The sequence below is a fragment of the Rattus rattus genome, chromosome 10, assembly GCF_011064425.1.
Source record: "Rattus rattus isolate New Zealand chromosome 10, Rrattus_CSIRO_v1, whole genome shotgun sequence".
Taxonomy (NCBI): domain Eukaryota; kingdom Metazoa; phylum Chordata; class Mammalia; order Rodentia; family Muridae; genus Rattus; species Rattus rattus.
In genome coordinates this window covers 43,061,665-43,082,489 of record NC_046163.1, presented here as the reverse complement: position 1 = coordinate 43,082,489, position 20,825 = coordinate 43,061,665, and the positions used below count along the sequence as shown (strand labels likewise).

The window sequence follows — 20,825 nt, the reverse complement described above, 5'->3', positions numbered from 1 at the left end:
ATGTGGGTTCAAGGCAATGAACTTAGGTTCTTAAGTTTGCAACACTACCATTCTGCTACGAGTTGTCTTCCTGGACCCCTGCCGATTCTTATAGTGTTTTCAGATTTCTAACCTTTTTGTTTACATATAATATTAGCACATATAAAATGCTTCAATATGAATAGAAGTTATTTCAAAAGAATAACAAAATAGAATTCAAGCAAAGGTAGGAGCCAAGGAAACTGAACAATAAATAAATTGTAGGCAAGCACTAGTTTTTAAAAGGCAATAATTAAAAAGTTAAGTTGTATGAAAATCTATTTTATAATACACACACACACACACACACACACACACACAGAGAGAGAGAGAGAGAGAGAGAGAGAGAGAGAGAGACACTTTGACATCTATACAATGTTGCTCCTGGTGGCAGTGAGTAACTAAACAAAATCCCCAGTGGCAGATGTGTGCTAACTCCTCATTTGCTATTGGTCAGGAAGAAAGACCGGAGAGGCCTCCAAAACAATGTATGCTCTTGTCGTTACTGTTGCTTGTCCACAAGAACCAGATGGTAAGACCTTACTGCTAAAGACAAGACAGACTTTGGTTACAAGATAAAGAGAAGTTAAGTGCCAACTAAACCGGAAACCATCTCCTCACTGGTTAGCCTTCAAAATGCTTGAAGGTTATATGATGGCTGCTGGGAGAGAAGGCTGAGCTGAACCCTATCTGCTACAATGCCAACATGCCATTGTGCAACTGTGGCACAACTGCCATGGGGGTAACCAATACTCTCTTCTTGGACTGTAAACTCAGTCAGAAACCCACACCTGGAAGGGTTAGAGGCCCTGTGGAAAACTGACCACTGTTGTTTGGCTAAATTTCTGTAGCACCAACCTGCCTTCTAAGTAGTTGCGTTATACACATAGGTAAATACACAGCCCTACAAGTACCTCTTTAGTACTCACTAAAGTCCTCAGGATGAAATGGCTGCCTTCCAATGGAGACCCGCTAGTAATAAAACACTGTCATTCTTTTTCTTAGTCATTCTATAATGACTTCATAATAAATTTTTTATGGGCTAGAGGGACACCTCTAAAACTTCAAGAATTTTTAATGCTTTATCTGTGTCCTGAAAATCTAAGTTGAATTCAAACCTAATTGACTAATTTGAAAACTAATTTGAAGGAGATTTCAAGATAGTATAATTAATATTCAGGTTGAGAAATCTTTCTGCTGGACCTTCTAACTAGGTTTTTTGAAGCTACAAGAGTTTGGCCAGAAAGTGCAATTAAAGCTTAAAGTAAAAAGGCTGTAGGTGTTAAAGAGATTAACACCATTTAAAACAGTGAAGTAATTTTCATCAGACAACAGAATAGGAAAGGAGCTTGTGGAGAATTGCGCCAAGCCTTTGAGTCCACGTATTGGATTTCCTACACAAATTTCCTATGAGGCTCACATAAGAAGCTATGAGTGTGAAGTTGAAATGGAGACCCTTAGGGTGGTGGAGATGCCAGCAATGCTACAGGTACACATCTCACATACATAATGTAACTCCCATACACAGTTATCTGTCATGTTCTAGGCTATTCTTAGCGTACATAAATTTGGTCCATGAGGTGAAGTGAGTTTTACGCTGGTGGCATGCTGGCATTCACAGAGGTTCAGATTCTGAAGAACTGCAGCTTTCAGATGTTCTGTCAATCCCATGCTATTTCCAGCTAATTCCCATAAAAAGAGCTCGACTCCTTATCTAACTTCATTTCAGTGTTTGCTGTTTTCTACAGTATTTCAATACATGAATGTTTCTACATTTAAATTGTCGTTATGTATTCTAAATATTAAAAGGATACGTGTTTCTTTGATTATGACATCTCTTGTGGCCTGATGGAAAACCATCTGATAGAAGACATAAATTATCTGACACACAAATTCATCATCTTCTTGTTGAGCTGAAAGGAAAGAGAAGCTTGCATGACAGAATTGTCTACTCACACACTGAACTGAAAGCATTTGGGAAACACTGGGTGATGGCAACAGGTAAACAAATAACAGGTTTGATTTACCCACCCCCACATTGATTTCACACGGAAAAATAACACCTTCTAAAGTCCTAAGCCTTTATTAGAAATTGGACTATTGGGATTGAATGTAGCTCGGTGGTAAAGCACTCACCTAGTAGGCATGACAACCTGGGTTTGACCCCAGAAGCACAGGAGAAGAAAGAGGACTAGTATAAAAAGATATTGTGTAAATAATATTCATAACGTTTAAATTTACATATATTGGCATAAAAGAGGTATTTTAGCTTCAGTCCTATTTTTATAATAAAATGCTATCATAAATGCTAACTATAGATACATTTTATGTTAATAATTATCACTAATAATACTTATTATAAACTTGTAATTAAGCATAATTACTTATTGAAACCTAACTGAAGTGTGATTTATTGATATAACAATTTTGCTATCAACTCTTGGCAACAGTTCAATATGTTAAAAACATAGTTCCCAGTTAACATAGCGTCTAAGTAGCCACGTGAACTAAACTGTGGGAAGTTTAATCTGCCTTAAATGATTTCCATCACTAATTTCCTAAACTACCCAGGCTATCAATCTTTCTCTTTCCATACAGTTTGCTCTAAGAGGTTTTAAACATTGAAAAATGTAAGTAATTCTTTTTTTTCCTACATAGTTCTTAAAACAATTATAATCTCCAGGGGTAAGCTCACATTGAGAGTAGACACAGTAAAACTCTGACCTGATTGTTAACTCTTTAAACATCTCAGCTCTCTCAGTCAAATTACAGCACAACATTCTAGGACTTGGGCCATTTTCTAACTTCCTGCTAACTTGCTGCTAACTTCCTGCAGCTTCACAACTCTTCTGTCCACTCCACTGCCTTCATTTTCATGCACCCCCCAACTACCTAGTTTCCCTTAATTAATCTATTCTGAAAATTTATGGCTATAAGAAGGATATATGAAAGTAAATATATACCTACTACACCTCTGAGATGGAATACTTTAAAATATGACTATATCGTTAGAGGATCTTTTAAAAATATTAAATTACAAGCAAATTTTAAAACTTTCAAACAAGAAAAAATGCAAAAGACTTATACTGGTCATTTATTTTATTAGTCATGCCTGACTTAAATGGCCAATAACCACAAACTAGAGTTCAATTTCATTAATTACTGGGGTAATTTAGATTAACCTCACAAGGAGATACTGGTAGGAAGGCTGCAATTAGTGGACTCTGCACCATGCCTGAGTGGTGGTGACAAGAACAGCTTTACCTGACTTGCACTGGTGACTGGCCTGAAAACTGGCCCCACTGCACTGGGAAACAGATGGGGAGTATTTAAAGAACAATGCCACTGTCTGACTCAGCAGTTCTACTCTTAGGTACACATCTAAAGCATAGCACCTATGCTAATGACCAAAAGGAAAGGTTTTAAAAACATTATTTATAATAATTACCATTCCTAATGTCCCATAGCACAAGACCCATTAAAATGGTACAAAGGATAGGAATATATAATACAATTGTACTATATGCAATGATGAAAAAGAGCAAGTCTATATGTGACATAGATGGAGCTCATAAATATGCACTAGGATAAAATCAGCCAGATTTCACTTACACAGTTAAAACCCAAGCAAAGCCCACTTATCAGTGATATAATTCAACAGTAAAATGATAAGTGTGTTTTCTCTGATATGGATCCTAGCTTGGACTCCTGTGTGTAATGTGCACCACACGTGACAGCCAGGAATATTGTAGACGCACACTGCTGCAGCTAATTCAATTTCAATTAAGTTGAAAATTCAGGTACTTAGTCCTGACAACCACATTTCAAGTGTTCAGTGGTCACATAAGTTGAGCAGGGCAGATATATGACATTTATTTTTCAGAGGACAGTATCATGTACATCTAGGAAAGAATACGATGTTTTGAATCAGTTTTCAAGTTAACATTCTTACCTTGAAGTTAAGATATAAGAGACAAGGGTTGCACAGTAGAGAAGACCTAACCCAACCCAAGATGCAGCTGGACAGAAAGAGTGACGCAATCATGTTAGCGGAGGGAAGGGCACATGACGTTAGCCCAGAGCTGCTTCACAATAACATCCCTAACAGCAGCCAGTCCTCTCCCATTATTCTATGCAATCCAAGGCAGGGACTTATTTAAGTTCACTTTTTGTAATTACATAATTTAGTCAATCCTATGATTAATGAAGGAAAGCAAATACATAACATTGAAGACTGTATTTTATATGTTAAAATTTAAAATAATGTCCTTTGTGCATTAGCATGAAAATGAATTACCATTCAGCAGTTCGATGAGTGCTGGGATTATCCCAGATTTAGCTAGCAGTGCAGCACAAGAGTCATCCATAGATACTGTTCCAATCATTATGACCACTTCTAAAACAAGGTCATCTTCTGCAGCACCTGCAAAATCAAGGCAAGGAAGGCTGTTGTTGAAGTGTCCTGAGCAAACCCATTTGTTCTGTCAAACATGAGTGTAGAGAAACAATACTGAAAGATGTCCAATCTGTCCCTATGGATCTCTGGATCTTTGACATGCTTATAGACTTGCTTTTTTTTTTCTTGTCCTTTTTTTCTTTACGTCTGTCTGTCTGTCTGTCTATCTATCTCCATGATGGCCCATGGAACTGGTGAGACAATAGAAAGGTATAAATATTTATTTGAAAATACAACTGAAAGATAATGAAAGCAGACAATAAAAGACTCTCATTAATGTTTCAAAGACCCTTGTGTTTGTGCTTCCACATCTGTATGTATACATGAGGAGCACATGTAAATAAAAATACAGTAAAATAGAAAAATAAAGAGGAGAGGGAAACTAATGTTAAGAAATCACTGTTAGGACAAATAAGAATTTACAGCCAATAGGGGGCCTGCAAATAATCCTTCTCAAAACAAAGCTGTCAGAGGAGTCTGCACCTGCAGCAGCAGACTCACACAGTGCTGTGCTGACAACAGCCCTATTCTAAACCCAGAGCTTGTGCCGAGCTGCACAGGGAACAGACCTGGCTTTAGCTTGTCTTTGAGGAATGGAACCAGCTTGTACTCCTTCAGAACCAGTTCCCAGTCTAGATCTGGGATTGTCAGATTCGCCAGTGTTCCCAAACACTCGATTACAAACTCCTCCTCTTCATCACTGGAAATCTGGGCTGCAAGGTCCCCAACATAATCCTGAGGATGAAAGAATTTCAATGGAGTTAGAATCTAGGAGGCGATTCAAACTAATAATTCAATCTGCTGGTTAAAAACAAATAAGAAAAGCAAACAGAAACATAGTTCTCCATGTAACTTTGTTAACTTGCTAAGGTTTGATGATCAGCTCCAGAGAGCACTCCCTCCCTCCCTCCCTCCCTCCTTCCCTCCCTCTCTCCGTCCTGCCATGTGTACAAAGGTGCACACATAAAGAAAGAAGGGCTATTTTCTCCTCTGTGGTCCCACAGAAAGACTTGCTCTCAAGTCATGGCCCCATCATGTACTGGCTGTGAACCTTAAGGCTATTTCCATTTCTGAAAACAGGCCGCTGCCTTTAAGAATGTAACTTACAAGGGCACACAATGGAACTCTCATCTATACAGTGGCCACTTTACACACATTAGAGCTATTACTATGATTACTTGAAAATAAATCTATTTATTTATTTAATTTGTATTCTTTCATATTATATCTTTTATTTTCTTTTCTTTTTTCTTTTGGAGCTGGGGATCGAACCCAGGGCCTTGCGCTCGCTAGGCAAGCGCTCTACCACTGAGCTAAATCCCCAACCCCTCATATTACATCTTGACTGCAGTTTCCTCTTCCTCCCCTCCTCCCACCTCTCCTTACTTCTCTCCTCCCAATCCACCCCCACTCAGAATAGAGCAAGGGACATCAACAAACACAGCATAACAAGCTACAATACAAACAAGAACCTACCATCACATCAAGGTTGGGCAAGGCAGCTCAGGAGGAGGAAAAGGGTCCCATGAGTAGGCAAGAGGCCCAGGGACAGACCCCACCTCCATGTTAGGATTCCCACAAGAACAGAAAGCTACTCAGCCCTAACATATACACAGAGGACCTATGTCATAGTCCTACAAGCTCCCTGTACTCTAAGTCCCCAGAGTCCCAGTCAGTTGAATCTGTGGGCAGTGTTCTCCTAGTCTGTTCCTGACACCTCTGGCTCCTCCAATCCCTCCATCCCCATCCTTGGCAGGGCTCCCTGAGCTCAGCCTAACGTCTGAATGTAGGACTCTGTATCTGCTCCCCTCAGTTGCTGGATGAAGTCTCTGTGGTGTCTTAATAATGGCTGTCCTAGGCTGTCTTCCTAGCACACTCTGCAGGCAGGACAAGTTGTAGGTTGAAGTTTTTGTGGCTAGGTTGATTTCTCAATCTCTCCACTTGACTGAGGCCTTGATTCAGGCTCTGTGTCCTCTATTACTAGGGTCTTGGCTAGGGTTACTCTGGTAGATTCCATTGAGTCTCCATTGCACTGGGTTTTCACTTTGCCTTCCAGATGGCCTCCAATTCTAGTCTTTTCTTCCTCCCTCCCCATGAATCTGATCCCTCCTGTTCCCAACTCCACCTGTCCCAGTCCACTTACAAAATCTATCCTATTTCCCCTCCCCAGGAATCCTTGTGTCCCTCTTTCAGTCTTTAAGCCCCTTTGGTCGGTGCATCGTTGCATGATTGTCTTTTACTTTACAGCTAATATCCAATTGTAAGTGAGTACATACAATGTTTGTCTGCTTGGGTCTGGATTACCGCACTAGGATGATAGTTTCTAGTTCCATCCATTTGCCTGCATATTTCATGATGAACTTGTTTTTAATAGCTGAGTACTACTCCATTATATAAATGCGCCACGGTTTTTAATCCATTCTTCAGTTGAGGGACATGTCAGTTGTTTCACATTCCTGGCTATTAGGAATAAGGCTGCCATAAGCATAGGTGAGCAAGTGTCCTTGTGATAGGAGGGAGTATATGGCGAGGAGTGGAATAGCTCTGCCTTGAGTTAGATCCATTTCCAATTTTCTGATAACCCGCCATATTGACTCTGCGCTCCCACTAGCAGTAGAGGAGTGCTCCCCTCGCATCACATCCTCGCCAGCGTGAGCTGTTGCTTGGGTTTGATCTTCGCCCTCTGACAGATATAAGATGGACTCTCATTTGCATTTTGATTTGCATTTCCTGGGTGGCCAAGGATGCTGAACATTTCTGTAAGTGTGTCTCGGCCATTAGAGATTACGCTAATCAATCATTTTTAGGCATCATACCCCAGTTTTTAATTGGATTATTCAGTTTGTTGATGTCTAGTTTTTTGATACACTAGGATTTGAGTTTTGTACAGAGTAATGGATGTGGATCTATTTGTATTCTACATGCTGACATCCAGTTAGACCAGCACCATTTGTTGAAGATGCTTTGTTTAATTGTGTATTTCTGGCCTCTTTACTAAAAATCAGGTGTGCATAGATTTGAGGATTTACATTTGGGTCTTCAATTTGACTTCATTGAGCAATGCGTCTGTTTTTATGCCAATGCCATGTGTTTTTTTATTACTACAGCTCTGTAGTACAGCTTTAGATCAGGGATGGTGATACCTTTTATTGTACAGGGTTGTTTTAGCTATTCTGGGGTTTGTTTTTCCATATGAAGTTCAATATTGTTCTTTCAAGGTCTGTGAAGAACTGTGTTGGAATTCTGATGGATATTGTGTTGAATCCGTAGATTGCTATTGGGAGGATGGCTATTTTTACTATCTTAATCCTACTGATTCATGAACATGGGAGATCTTCCTATCTTCTGATATCTTCTTCAATTTCCTTCTTCCTTGGATAGAGTTACCCCAAGATATTTTATATTACTCATGGCTATTGTAAAGGATGTTGTTTTCCTAACTTTTTTCTCAGCCCATTCATAGTTTGTATAAAGGAGGGCTATTAATTTTTTTTAATTTTTTTAAAGTAAATCTTGTGTCCAGCCACTTTGCTGCAGGTCATTATCAGCTGAAGGAATTCTCTGGTAGAATTTCTGGGGTCACTTATGTATACTATCATTGCAAATAACAATTGTTCACCTTCTTTCTTTATATTTGTATCCCTTGATCTCCCTTTAATTGTCTTATTGCTCTAGCTAGAACTGGAAGCACTATACTGAATATATATTTCTAAACAGACAGCCTTGTCTGGTTCTGATTTTAGTGAAATTGCTTTGAGTTTCTCTTCATTTAATTTGATGTTGGCTATCAGGTGGCTGTAAATTGCCTTTATTATATTTAGGGATACCCTGTGTATTTCTGATCTCTCCAAGACGTTTTATCATGAAGAGATGTTGGATTTTGTCAAATGCCTTTTTTGCATCTAATGAGATGATCATGCAATTTTTATTTTTTCAGTTTGTTTACATGGTGGGTTACATTGACAGATTTTTGTATGTTAAGCCACCCCTGCATCTCCGGGATGAAGCCAACTTAATCATGGCAGCTCGTCTTTTTGATGTGGGATCTCACTTGTGAGTATTTTATTGATTATTTCTGTATCAATGTTCATGACAAAAAGTGGTGTGTAATCATTTTCTTGTTGAATCTTTGTGTGGTTTTGGTGTCAGGGTACCTGTGGCCTCATAGAATAGGTGGTATCTATTGATAAAATTTCCACTTTTCTTGCATCCAATTTTGTGGAATGCAGGTTTTGAAGTATTACCTACTGATTCTCTGGAGTTCCTTGGTGTCGTCTGTTGTCACATTCCTCTTTTCCTTTGTGATTTTACTTTGGTAAGTGTCTCTTTTGGTTAGTTTGGATAAGGGTTTGTTAATCCTGTTGATTTTCTCAAAGAGCCAACTTGTCGCTTCCTTGATTCTTTGCACTGTTTTCTTTGTTTCCATTTTATATTTTAGCCCTTAGTTTGATGATTTCTTATTACCTAGTCTTCTTGCATGGGTTTTTTCCCCCCTTTTCATTCTAGAGCTTTTAGGTGTGCTGTTAAGTGGCTAGTATAAGGTCTCTCCAATTTCTTTATGCAGGGACTAGTGCTATGAGCCTTCCTCTTAGCACTGCTTCTATTGTGTCCAGTAATTTTGATTATACTGTGCATTCATTTTCATTGAATTCTAGGATATCTGTGCTAGAAACTAGATTTCAAATCAGAGAGAATTTATTTAATAACAAGTCTATGACTAATATACTCAACAAATATGTAGTACCTGGTAAATGTGAATAACATTGTTACTGGGCAGAAATGTTCAGGAGAATATAAAACCTGTTTTCAGAGTGCTTGCCATCAGTCACTACTGTATCTAGAGGCTCTCTTTCGACTTTATGGCAAGCAGAAGAAGATGGAGAAGTCAAGATGGTCATGTTTTCAACTTTTGCAACTGGATAAACTATTAAGGCTTTTGAAAAGATGGAAACATTTATAATAATTTGTTCTAACAGACACGCCCACTGACCCAACATCCTTACAATTTTATAACCCATGACCACAGAGTGCAAGGGCACGTTATCTGGCAAGTTGCCGTAGGTAATGGAGAGAGAATTCTGGAGTAAGCAGGCACAGTTGATGAAGAAGACCTGACCCTAAGCCTGGGATATGGGAATGTTGTTGTTCAGGTTCCCATTGTTGAAGAAGCTCGTGGGTATTCCCTGACACACAGATACATTAGACACATTTTCAGATGAGCAAACATAATAAAATGAACTTCATTCTGGGAAGCAGCACTTAAGCAATAGCTGGAGCACCTGTCCAAAACTGGGAATGGAAGTGGCTTGGCCTTTCCACAAGTCAAGAGAGGAGACAATTTCAAGGCAGCAAACTGGGTTGGAGCATCCAGAAGGCAGTATAGATACTAATGATCTCTGGAGGACTAGCTTTTCTGTTCTTGTTTTCTGACACTTATAAAGCTGAGCCTCACATTTACTCAGAGCAGTGGTGCATTTTCTGGCCGTATATTATGATCATTTGTGGAGCTTTTAATATAGCATGCTCAGCTGATTCCCTTCTGTATCAAGTAAATTAAAGGCTCACTGATATAAACCAATAGAATACTATTTTGTTTGAGTAAGACATAGCTGAGCACAGGCCTATCTGGTCTCTTACATCTGGGCTATTGGGTCTTAAATTACGTCAGAAATCCTGAAGCTCATAATTTCACATTACAATGAGGATAAATGATCAGAAATCATTCTATTAATTTCAGCAGCATGCCAAGTACACAGTAACTTCTTACTGTAGTTTAAACTGTATTTTTCTGAAAAAATGAGTCCAAATTCACTACTTTGGGCTAGTTCATGATCAGAGAATTTAAGCACTAGGGTTGTCTGAATTCCCTCCTTTGTCTGCCTTTGTTTCATCTTTTTGAAGTATTTACAAACTGATGATGTGAGTTCTATGAAGGCACATGAGCACAGCCTTGACTCTGGAATGAATTTTAAGTAGAATAATCATGACAGCTAATGTGTTTCAGCACTCACTTGTTATCAGGAGTTTCTCAACACTTCATTATTATTACGACCCTGAGAAAAGAGTGCTTTCAGTATTTCCGGGTGAGACAGTGAGCTTCAAGGTGTTAAATGACTTTCCAAGTGTCCATCAGAGCCTGGTTCTTTATCCTTCTGCTCTTTAGCTTTGCCCTTCAGAACTCTGGGGAGCAAAGGGTGGCATAGGTAACAGGAACCACATCCTTGGTAATGCGTCAGTGCCCGCCATGCTGGGCTTTCGCTCTGCATGTCCATCAAAAGCAGAGGACAGAAAATCAGGTGCTCTAACTACTTTCTGAAACTTTTAGGAACTTTTGGTCCTGTATTTCCACTTTGTTTGTTTACTACATATGTGTGTGTCTGTGTGTCTGTGTGCATGTGCACCCATGCTATGGAGCAGTATGATGGAAGCTGAACACAACTTGCAGGAGAAAATGCACCAAACTAATGCAAAACATTAATATGGAAATGTGTATGTGTGTGCGCACATGCATGCAGACGTCTGCATATGCATGGAGGGCAGAGACCAACTGAAGGATCAGTTCTTTACACCATATGAATCTTGGCATTGAACTCAGCTTGTCAGAGGGTAATCTAATTATGTTAAGACACTGTTAATTAACTGTCCAAATTAATGGGCTTTGTTATAACACATCATACACATACATAAAGTTCTGATCATATTCACAACCGTCAGACCTTGCTCTCTGCCCACTTCCTCTTCCTAACAGCCTCTTCGAAGGGCTCTTCCCTCTTGCGAGTACTGTGGAGTGAGGTAAGCCTGGCAGACACACAGACACCACGTGCTCTCTCTGTGGGGTCCCAGCTCGGACTCTTCTCCTTTCTTAACTTCATTTGTCAGTGCTGCGAAGCTCAGCTCGTGAAGATTCTCACAAGAGCTGCTTGGGTCTCCGGGAAACATCTGAGGAGAACCCAGTAAGCTGTCTCCCCAAATGTAGCAACTTAAAGCTATGGTCTCAGGTCTATTTTCATGGAAAGAAGGTCGGGAGCTACTCACAATGAACAAATTCTTAGTGGGTCCATCGTGCTGGGAGATGTTCCTGATCATCTTCATCAGCAGAGGGTCCTTGAGCTTCAGCGCTCTTTTCATGAGCATCTTCAGCCCATTTCCTAGAGCAGGAGAGTGGGGAGTTACATTGGGGTTAGACAGCTCGTGTTTGCACTGCATCCATACTGTAGAATCTAAGTATACAACTTGAATCACCAAACGTGCTGCGTAACCCGAAACGCTCACCACAGAAACGGCACATAGAATATTCCCTTCATTTCAGGAGCTTCCCTTGTGCCCCACCTGTCAATCTTATTTTCCAGAACAACTATTTTTCCTTCACCCTTTCTTTTTCTACTTCTACAATTTGTCTTTTCAAACATAGATGAGCTTTATGACCTAAGCTTCATCAAGACAGGTAAGAACATTGTATATTTTCTTGTTTGGATTATGCTCCACAAAGGAAAAAAATTCTTTTGGAAAAAATTAAGACTTCTAGGAATTTATTTTAAGACTAAAAAACTACAAATAAAGAGTCAGAGACAGGATAATGTCTTTAGCACCATTTATGCTTGAAAAGGAGTGCAACAAGAGTGAACAGGCCATGACAAAAATCATAGCTCAATTATGCTTTTATTTTTAAATAAGTCTATTTTTAAAACATTTGCTATTATTTGTGCGTGTGTGTGTGTGTGTGTGTGTGTGTGTGTGTGTGTGCACGCACATGATGTTTGTGTGTCTGTGTATGCCATGGCATGCATGCAGAGGTCAGAGAACAATTATGAATAGTCGGATCTCTCCTTTATAAGATGCTGGGGACTGAACTTAGGTCCCAAGGCTATGACACAAGCTCCTTTATGCACCAAGCCATCTTGCTAACTCACTTTTTTTTTGGTTCTTTTTTTGGAGCTGGGGACCAAACCCAGGGCCTTGCGCTTCCTAGGCAAGCGCTCTACCACTGAGCTAAATCCCCAACCCCGCTAACTCACTTATCATTTGGAATGATATTAAAAATATTAGTTTTAGAAGACCATTTTATAAAGCACAGAGAGAAGAATATTTTTATTCAAAAATTTATAGCAGCATTATACAAAACAATTATATCTATTTTTGATTGGTCAGAATAAAAATTTAAGTTTCTTTATTTGCTCATCTGTATCTTTCATAATGAACTTGTGCTCCTCAGATAGGTAAAACTGTCCAGTAGGCACAAAAAATGGTAAGTCATTTTTTCAGGATACTATAGAAACACTAACCTTGTATTCTTGCATTTCGTTACCTTTCAAATAAATGCAAAGTGATTTGTGTATCAAATATTAGCATGGGGTATATCTACCAGAAAAGGGCACCCATAGGAATTATAACCATACTAAAGAAACTATTTAAGAGAATTTATACTTACATCGTATCCCCTCCTATTTTCATTATTTATTCCTTATTATATGCCAATTACTGTTTGCTAAAGCAGCTCCCCATGACCTTCACAGACGAGCACTGACCTTCACAGATGAGCTGAACATTTCTCTTGTTAGCAGCAAGATTAATGCAGAAAGAAATCAGCTCCAAGTCAATTCGTTCATCTGAACATTCAAAGAGCATCTTCATTAACTAGTAAGAAACACAGGCCTTATTTTATTCAAAGACCAAAACAAAGCCCAGAAACAGAATGCATTAGGAATTCTCTTAAATTATGTTCTGGAAATAAGATAATCTACTTTATAACAGACGCGAAGGCCTTAGCTGTAAAAGAAGCAAAATGAGCAATGGGTAGTGAACAGCTAAATGGCACGTATTAAATACAAATTTCCAAAGAGAGTGGAGAATGCCAGAAAATATCAACACCTCGCTATGTTTAAATATTAAAAATATTTCCTGGAAGCTGAGCAGCCCAAGTAAAGAAAACAGCTCATGCAAACGTGAGAGAGCAGCAAATGATACAGTTGTTCCAAAGAACTGAAGGAAGCCAGGCATGGCTGGAAAGGAAAGGCTGAGAAAGTAAAGCCAGATCCTATAGGGCCTGTAATGCCTAAGGATGCTGGGCTTCATCCTAAGGATACACAGAAGTTACTATAAGTCTCTGAGGAGGAAAGGTGACAGAAAAAAAAAAGGTATACATTAGGACAAACCATCTTTTGTGACGTACAGAGATTAGAGTCACATTTTATTTAAAATTACAGAAAGATTATACAAAAATACATTAAGTAGAAAACCATGCACACAGAGGAAAAGGCCAACAGAAACAATAGCTGCCTGGGCTAGCTATGTTGTACAATTGGGAGAGAAATAAAAGGAGTGAGTAGATCTATTTATGGGAGAGAATCAAGGTAGGACTTAATAACTGAACTGAAGATGACTCCTGGGACCCTGCACTGAGAATGACAGGGATGATGCTGCCAAAGATGGGAAGTTAGAAGGGAAAATAGTTTGGTTTACTACGTTGGGTTTAAGCTGCCAGTGAGAGTCTAGTAAGTACAGATAATCAGTAGGAAACTCTAGTAGAGGCCTAAGCCTATGTCTTTATTGGAGGTATAATGTTAGAAACTGTTATTTATGAATGATTTCTAAAACTGCAGACTAGATACTGAAACTTGTGCAGATATAAAATGAGAAAAGAAAATCAAATAAAGAGAGAGCTTGAATAGTAACAAAGAGAAGTCAAGAAAGAAAAGGTAAGGTATATATGCCGATGGAGATTGATTGATTGATTATGTGTATATGCATGTGCTTCTGTGGGTGTGTGGGTGCGTGAGGCGGCGAGGTGACGAGCTTGAGGATCAGGTGCTGTACACCCTGCTGTTTGAGAGACAGTCTCTGGCTGGAGCCTGGAGTCCCACGTGGGTGGTCGAGGAGCAGCTCAGCCTCCCCACTCATGCACCATCGCGATCACCTTTTCTTTTTTAAAATATGGGTTCAGGAAACAAAGTTGGGACGTCGTGATTGAATGGCAGACATTTTTCCTGACTGAGCTATCTCCCCAGCTCTAAGCCAGTAGCCATAATTCAGACTTGTCATGTCTCAGAGACATTGTCCATAAAATGGAAAAAGTGAGCAAATTTGCACGATTCAGAAAACATTCTTCTATTATGGGGGAATCAACAAGGTAAATTAGTGAATATTAAGAAAAATTATTTTTAGAAAGTCAAAGTTACTTATAACAATACAGATAAGATAAAATATATAAGATATATACAATAAAGTTATAACATATAAAATACTCAGACATACAACCTAAACATTTTCATGTTATATGTTAGGATATCTTTTAGAACCTTACACTTTCATTAATCAGATTTATCATTTTTAAAATTTTTTTATTTTTTGAGGTTATAATAGCATTATTTCTTTTCTTCCCTCTGATATCTTTCATGTATTTTTCCCCCACTCTTTCAAATTCAGCTTCTTTTTATTTAATTATTGTTTTGTATATATCAAATTAAGTTTTTATTTTAGAACCCATTTTGCAAACTACAGTTTTCATTACTGTCTGTGTTAGCTTCAGATATCTCTAACAAGGTCAAAATCAATAATTTTTATTGTTAGCAAAAAATAGTACAAAAACAGAATTAAGAACACTATTTCAATTCCTCTTATCATGCACAATTCTAATAACATGGCAGTAATCTATGTGCAGAAACTGTAACAGTTAACCATTGACTTGTATCTTGTCCTCCCCAGAGGACAGGTCACAAATCACAAATGTGTCAATAATGAATCTCTGAATCATTAACACTCAGTTATGTTATACTACAAAAAGACTCTACACCAAAAATAAAATGATCTTAATTACTTGTTATATACTTAACAGATTTGCTGTTTTCTAATTAAAAAACAAATTAGCAAAATATGTGGGTGATTATCCATTGATTAATATAACAATGTTTCATACTATAATTCAAAATGTGTTATTATTATTTTCAAAACTTCTACTAACATGAAACCTTTTATAATGAAAATATATCCCACTGAAGCAATGCTTTAAGAAGGCATACTACATATTGTACCAAATATTTACTTCAAATTAGCCTTTGAGGTATTAAAATTTACCTCTGAAAAATGAGGTTACATGTGACATGTTTAGAAGCTATGGATTAAAAAAATAATTTCCTTGTTAAATCTCTTTTAGAAACAATCAGGTTTTTAAAAGAATGTATAGGTTTGAAAACTCTATTACCTCATTCCTAAAACTGAGAGAAGATTTAAGAATGAGTGAAATATATTCTAATAGAAAATCACTGTTTCATCATAATAAAAGAACCTCCATTTTAAAACACTCAAATTTAAAACCAGTTTAATTCAAACTCCAAGAGCCATGGTGCAGTTGTCTTTAATTTGATTGCTACCCATGGTACTTCAAACACAAAGGTAATTACTGACAAGCAGGAAATATTAAAACTAGATTTGTTCTGTTCTAACTGTCTGTTCTCATCTTTTACTGATCTAACAGGAAAGCACTGAAAGGTCTTCAGCCTCTGCAATGAAGAAGCAATAGTGTTCAATCAGACAAGTCCCACATTGAGTATCAGATACCAAAGACCCAGGACTGAAATCACCGTGTCTAGACTCTCTGGCACCTGCCTTCACTTAGTTACCAGTGACCAGAGGCCAACCCCCACAGCTCTCTGCATTCTCGTACACCTCTGCCACCCCGCCCCCTACCCAGACATCTTTGAATGATTATGCCAGAGCTGTGCATGCCACAGGAATCTCTTCTGACTGGCTACTCCCTCGCTCTCCTGTTTGAAGTGATGCTCTGGTTTCTGAACTCAGCAGATAATGGCAGCAGGAGCACAGAGGGCTGTCAGAAAGGACGTTTGCCAGCATTCAGCTGAAAAGAAGCATGTAGATCAAAGTAGGGCCAAGCCGGACAACTGCGGTGGAAAACATGTGGATCACTCCGAGGACTCTGGCATGCTGTTCTAGGGCAAAATATTAAATAACACCATGACATCACTACCTAACCATGTGCTTTGATTGGCCATTCTATTACCAATAAATACTTTTATAAGCATCTGGATGGAATTTGCACCTATTTAAACAAAACATGCAGCTCAGAGGTCTAAATAACAATGAACTGTTAATGTGTACTTTTAACTATTATTAGACTACAACCATTAACTCCTGGTTATCCAAATGTGCTTACCTGAAACAATCCACCCACCGAGCCCATTAAGATCATAAAAAACCGATGATCTGAACTCAGATTGCGAGGAATAATGACAAATAGGGGAAGAAAATGGGAACACACTGAATAATTCCAGGCAATAAAGTACAAAGAAAGCAAAGCGAAGCAATATTGGGTGGGACTATGAGAATGCTGCATTCAGGATCGCCTGCTCTGGACAGTTAATATGTTCAGAAAGTGAACCTAATCTTACAGGGTTATCCTTAAAACACTACACTGCACTGTGAGTGAGCAGAATAAGAAAGACCTCTTACTACAAGTTATACTTCTATTTATTTATGGTATAGACAGCGCGTGTGTGTGTGTGCGTGCGTGTGTGTGTGTGTGTGTGTGTGTGTGATCTTACGTAATTGAGAACATAATCACACTAAACATTCTCTCTGACCACTAAATATGAAACAATGCTGAGCACTGCATTTCTACATTAAAAGTTACTTAGTCTCTGAAAAAGTCAGATGTAATACTTGAAGATCTTTATTTTTAATCTTTAAATAAAATTAATGTCAATAATTCAGAAAAAACTAAACTCACATGACCTGCAGACACTGCCACCATAGTAGGGCTTTCTTTAATACATAGGTCAATGGGTGTGCGGTCACAAGAAAGCTTCCAGCCCCACTGGAATCATAAATGCTGCCCTGACAGGAGTACGTTTTCAATTTCTGAAGGAAATTCTAATTTTGTTTTATTTTATATTTGCTTTGCATTATCCTTTTACTTGGACAGTGGGTGGCAACAAAAGCATGCTAGCTTTTCCCTAAGTAGGTCAAAATTGGACATTGTGAAATAAGGGATACACGCTAAATGGTAATGAGGAATAAATATGTTCTAGACTATCACTTGGTTTTATTAAAATATTACCTCATTCTAAACACTTTCAAGATATTTACAATATAATTTGCCATCACAATTCCCCCCAAAATTAAAACTTCAGAAAGATAAAAGAACTAAGAGAACAAATAAAATAAATACCATAAAACCCATAAATTGTCAAAACCTAAATGGGTTTTGGAAGATTTGGCTCATGAAATATATATGATTAATATTTTTAAAATCCCATCATTACATGTGTGATATCAGAACACGCTGTCACGTAAACGCAGAGGAAGTGTAATTTTCAAAAGGATGGAGACTTTGTATATACTAAATTTTAAGCTGCAATCACAACCATGTCTAAAAATCAATCTAAACAGGCTCTTCTTTTTTAATCATTTACAGTTTCTTATTTTTATATTTGAGAGCATACATTCTATAAGAGTAGGATAGTTCCAAATTCAATATCAATGTAATAAGTTTCTACTTCTTCCTGACTTGTTTATTTCTCTTTTAATGTTATTGTTTTTAAACATCTAAATCTGGATTAAAAAGTCATTCTTTGAGAGAATACATTTTAGGGCTGCTTTCTTACTAATACCCTGCAGTCAGTGAACTCAGCCTCTGCAGTGAATCACCTGCAGCCTCGTTTGGACGTGGTTACTGTAAAGGTGCTGGACAGCTTGATCACACTGTCATAGGCTATCAGCGGAGACAGGTTACTACTTTGAAGACATTCCCTACTTATAAGACGTAGTATGGCTTCTTTGAAGGACACCAATTTGCTACAAACACTCAATGAGTTTGCTCTCTAACACTAGGCTCAGAAACAGTTCTTTAAAATAGCGTCAATTTTAAATGCATGTTAGAAAAACGTTAAATTCTGGAAAAGCAAATTTAATCCTGACTCATTAATCCAGAAAGAACAGAAGGTCATCGATTAGAGATAGTGAAAAAGAAACCCGAGTGGCCTTTCTAAGGAACGGAATCACTTGTGGTATTTATGGTAGGAATCACTTGCAGAAGAGTGATCCCACCTTGTTCTCAGTGTTTTCACAGCCTCATGTTTACTTTATGTGTGCATATCCTTTAAATTTTCTTTTGCTATTTTAGAAAACTCTTCCATAAAAATAATATAATAAAATACCAACCAGCGTTCCAAGCATCGTGGTTTCATGTTATTAGGGTTTTATTTACTGGAGACTAACGGATAAAGAGAGTCCACGAACGCAAAGTCCCTGAGAGTATAGTCACCAAGTCTCTAGCCTTATAAGTCTGTAGTCTCATAAGATAGATTAAAGAATCGGTAAACTTCCTCAAGACCTACAGACCTAACATATGAAACATACCATAGAGCGGAATCATAGAAAGTTATTCTTTCGAGCAGCACCATAAAAACAAAGAGTCTGGATGAGGCATTTTGCTATCAGAGAATGCACAGTACTTGAAACTGTTAACTACAAACAAAATCAAAACCCATGGGACAAACAAGGGAAATACATGGCAGTTAAAACAGTACAAAATCAACCTTATTTATCAATAGTATTAATAAGCCACTATAAAAGTTGAATTAAAATTTTATAATAGAATACAGATACTAAACAGATGAAAAATGTTGACCTTCACACTATTCTGGAAATTCAAATACATCAAAATTTTGAAGCACTACATTTTATAGAAATAATGGTAACCGTTATTGCTAAGGATGAAACGGTGGCTAGAAATAGAAACATCCTTTTCAGAAGGTAACTGGGTCAATATGCAAAGACCTGGGTTCTTCGCTTTGATCTAGGTATCCTGCTGCTATGAAGGAAGCTGAAGCAAACCCAGAAGTGGATGAGCGCTCGAGATTGCAAGGATGTGGACAAGCATTCATGACTATTTCATGTTACTACCATGTGCTTACATGTTAATGCTTATGTGATAGCCTGAAAACTCTAAGCATATAACCTAAGAGTTTAACTGTGGTTAAGCACAACAGTACACAACGATTAGAGACAGTTTGTGGAGAATAGTCAACTACATGAGCACACATATGATCCATTCAGTAAATCAAGCCATATTTGAAGATGTTCTATGTGATGTAACCTAATACACTGTTACTTTCATGATGTCTAAGGAGGGTGAGTGAAGTGATAGCTCGGCAGTTAAGCAGACAGGCTGCTCGCCCAGAGGTCCTGTATTTGATTCCCAGCACCTCATTGATGGCTCACAACTGTCTGTAACTCTTGTTCCAAGGAATTAGACACCTTCTTTTGGCCCCCCTGAGTTCTGTATACATGTGGTGCATAGACAGTCAGGGGAAACCTCATACACTTAAAAAAAAAACCTCAAACAATGCAAGAGGGCACCAAGGTGTTAACTATTATGGGATACGGCTGGTCACTCTGGATTTGTTGTTGTGACAGGCATGCACATCTAGCCACTTTGCTGTATGTCCAGCCCTAGTCCTGTACTTCCAATTTTTTTTTATAAAAATTGTATTATTAGTATTAAGAAGTAGCTTAAGGAATAGGAGATCAAAGAGATTAGAATTTAAATCTTTTAAAAGAGATGTAGTATTTTATTTTTTAAACTACTTTGAGGATTCTGCACAACATGCTTTGATCACATTCACCCACTTCCTCCAACTCTTGCCAGACCACACTCCCTTCCCTCCCTCTTTGCTTTCACCAGTCAAACTGCGGTGCTAATGCATTCTTCAGTGTGTGGACCACCAGGGGCAACGCCATTAAAGAAAACCAACTCTCTCCTAGCAGCTCTCTACTGCTGAGAGCTCCCTGGCCAGGGCAGGACTTCGTCTCTAACTTCCTTGCCATAGTGATGCTTGGTCTGGCTTCACACTGCACAGGGCGTGCATACGCTCATAACTATGAGTTCATAGGTACAGTTGCCATGCTGTGTCTGGAGGACTCTGTATCCCTCTACCCACTCACTGCTTATGACTACTACAGTCTTCTTACATCTGGTCCTCTCTTGCACAGTGATCCCTGAGCCTTGAGGAGAGAGGCAACAGAGATGTCTAGTTTAGAGAAGAGCATTTTCTCCAATGCCATCCTCACTCGGCCTCTTACCTGTGGTATGCAGTCAGTATATGCAAACATTGACTTGAAGCGGTCATCCATGCTTATGTGGTAAAGCACACACATCGCTATTTGTTTGTAGTTTTCATTGCCTGGGAAGAAAATGAACAAATCAGAGACAATGACAGATGCCATCTGTGATATACTCTGTGCTCGTTTGTGACGTCATATACTAAAGACTTTTAAACTGCTAAATCAAATATTCATACAGCCTTAATCAGGAAAACATGTTGAGAACATTATTTTA

At 38.3% G+C, this 20,825-nt stretch overlaps 1 protein-coding gene across 2 annotated transcripts in view; it reads right to left on the bottom strand.

Moving 5' to 3' along the window:
- The window catches only part of Kifap3 (kinesin associated protein 3), a 122,746-nt gene that overhangs the window by 52,200 nt on the left and 49,721 nt on the right, over nucleotides 1-20,825 (bottom strand). For both annotated transcript variants that reach the window (XM_032915456.1, XM_032915455.1), the window contains exons 11-16: nucleotides 20,570-20,670; nucleotides 13,000-13,108; nucleotides 11,510-11,622; nucleotides 5,044-5,209; nucleotides 4,316-4,441; nucleotides 1,833-1,931 (exon numbers count right to left, since the gene is read on the bottom strand). In XM_032915456.1, coding sequence (XP_032771347.1) covers nucleotides 1,833-1,931; nucleotides 4,316-4,441; nucleotides 5,044-5,209; nucleotides 11,510-11,622; nucleotides 13,000-13,108; nucleotides 20,570-20,670 — 714 coding nt within the window. The remainder of the gene's footprint in view (nucleotides 1-1,832; nucleotides 1,932-4,315; nucleotides 4,442-5,043; nucleotides 5,210-11,509; nucleotides 11,623-12,999; nucleotides 13,109-20,569; nucleotides 20,671-20,825) is intronic.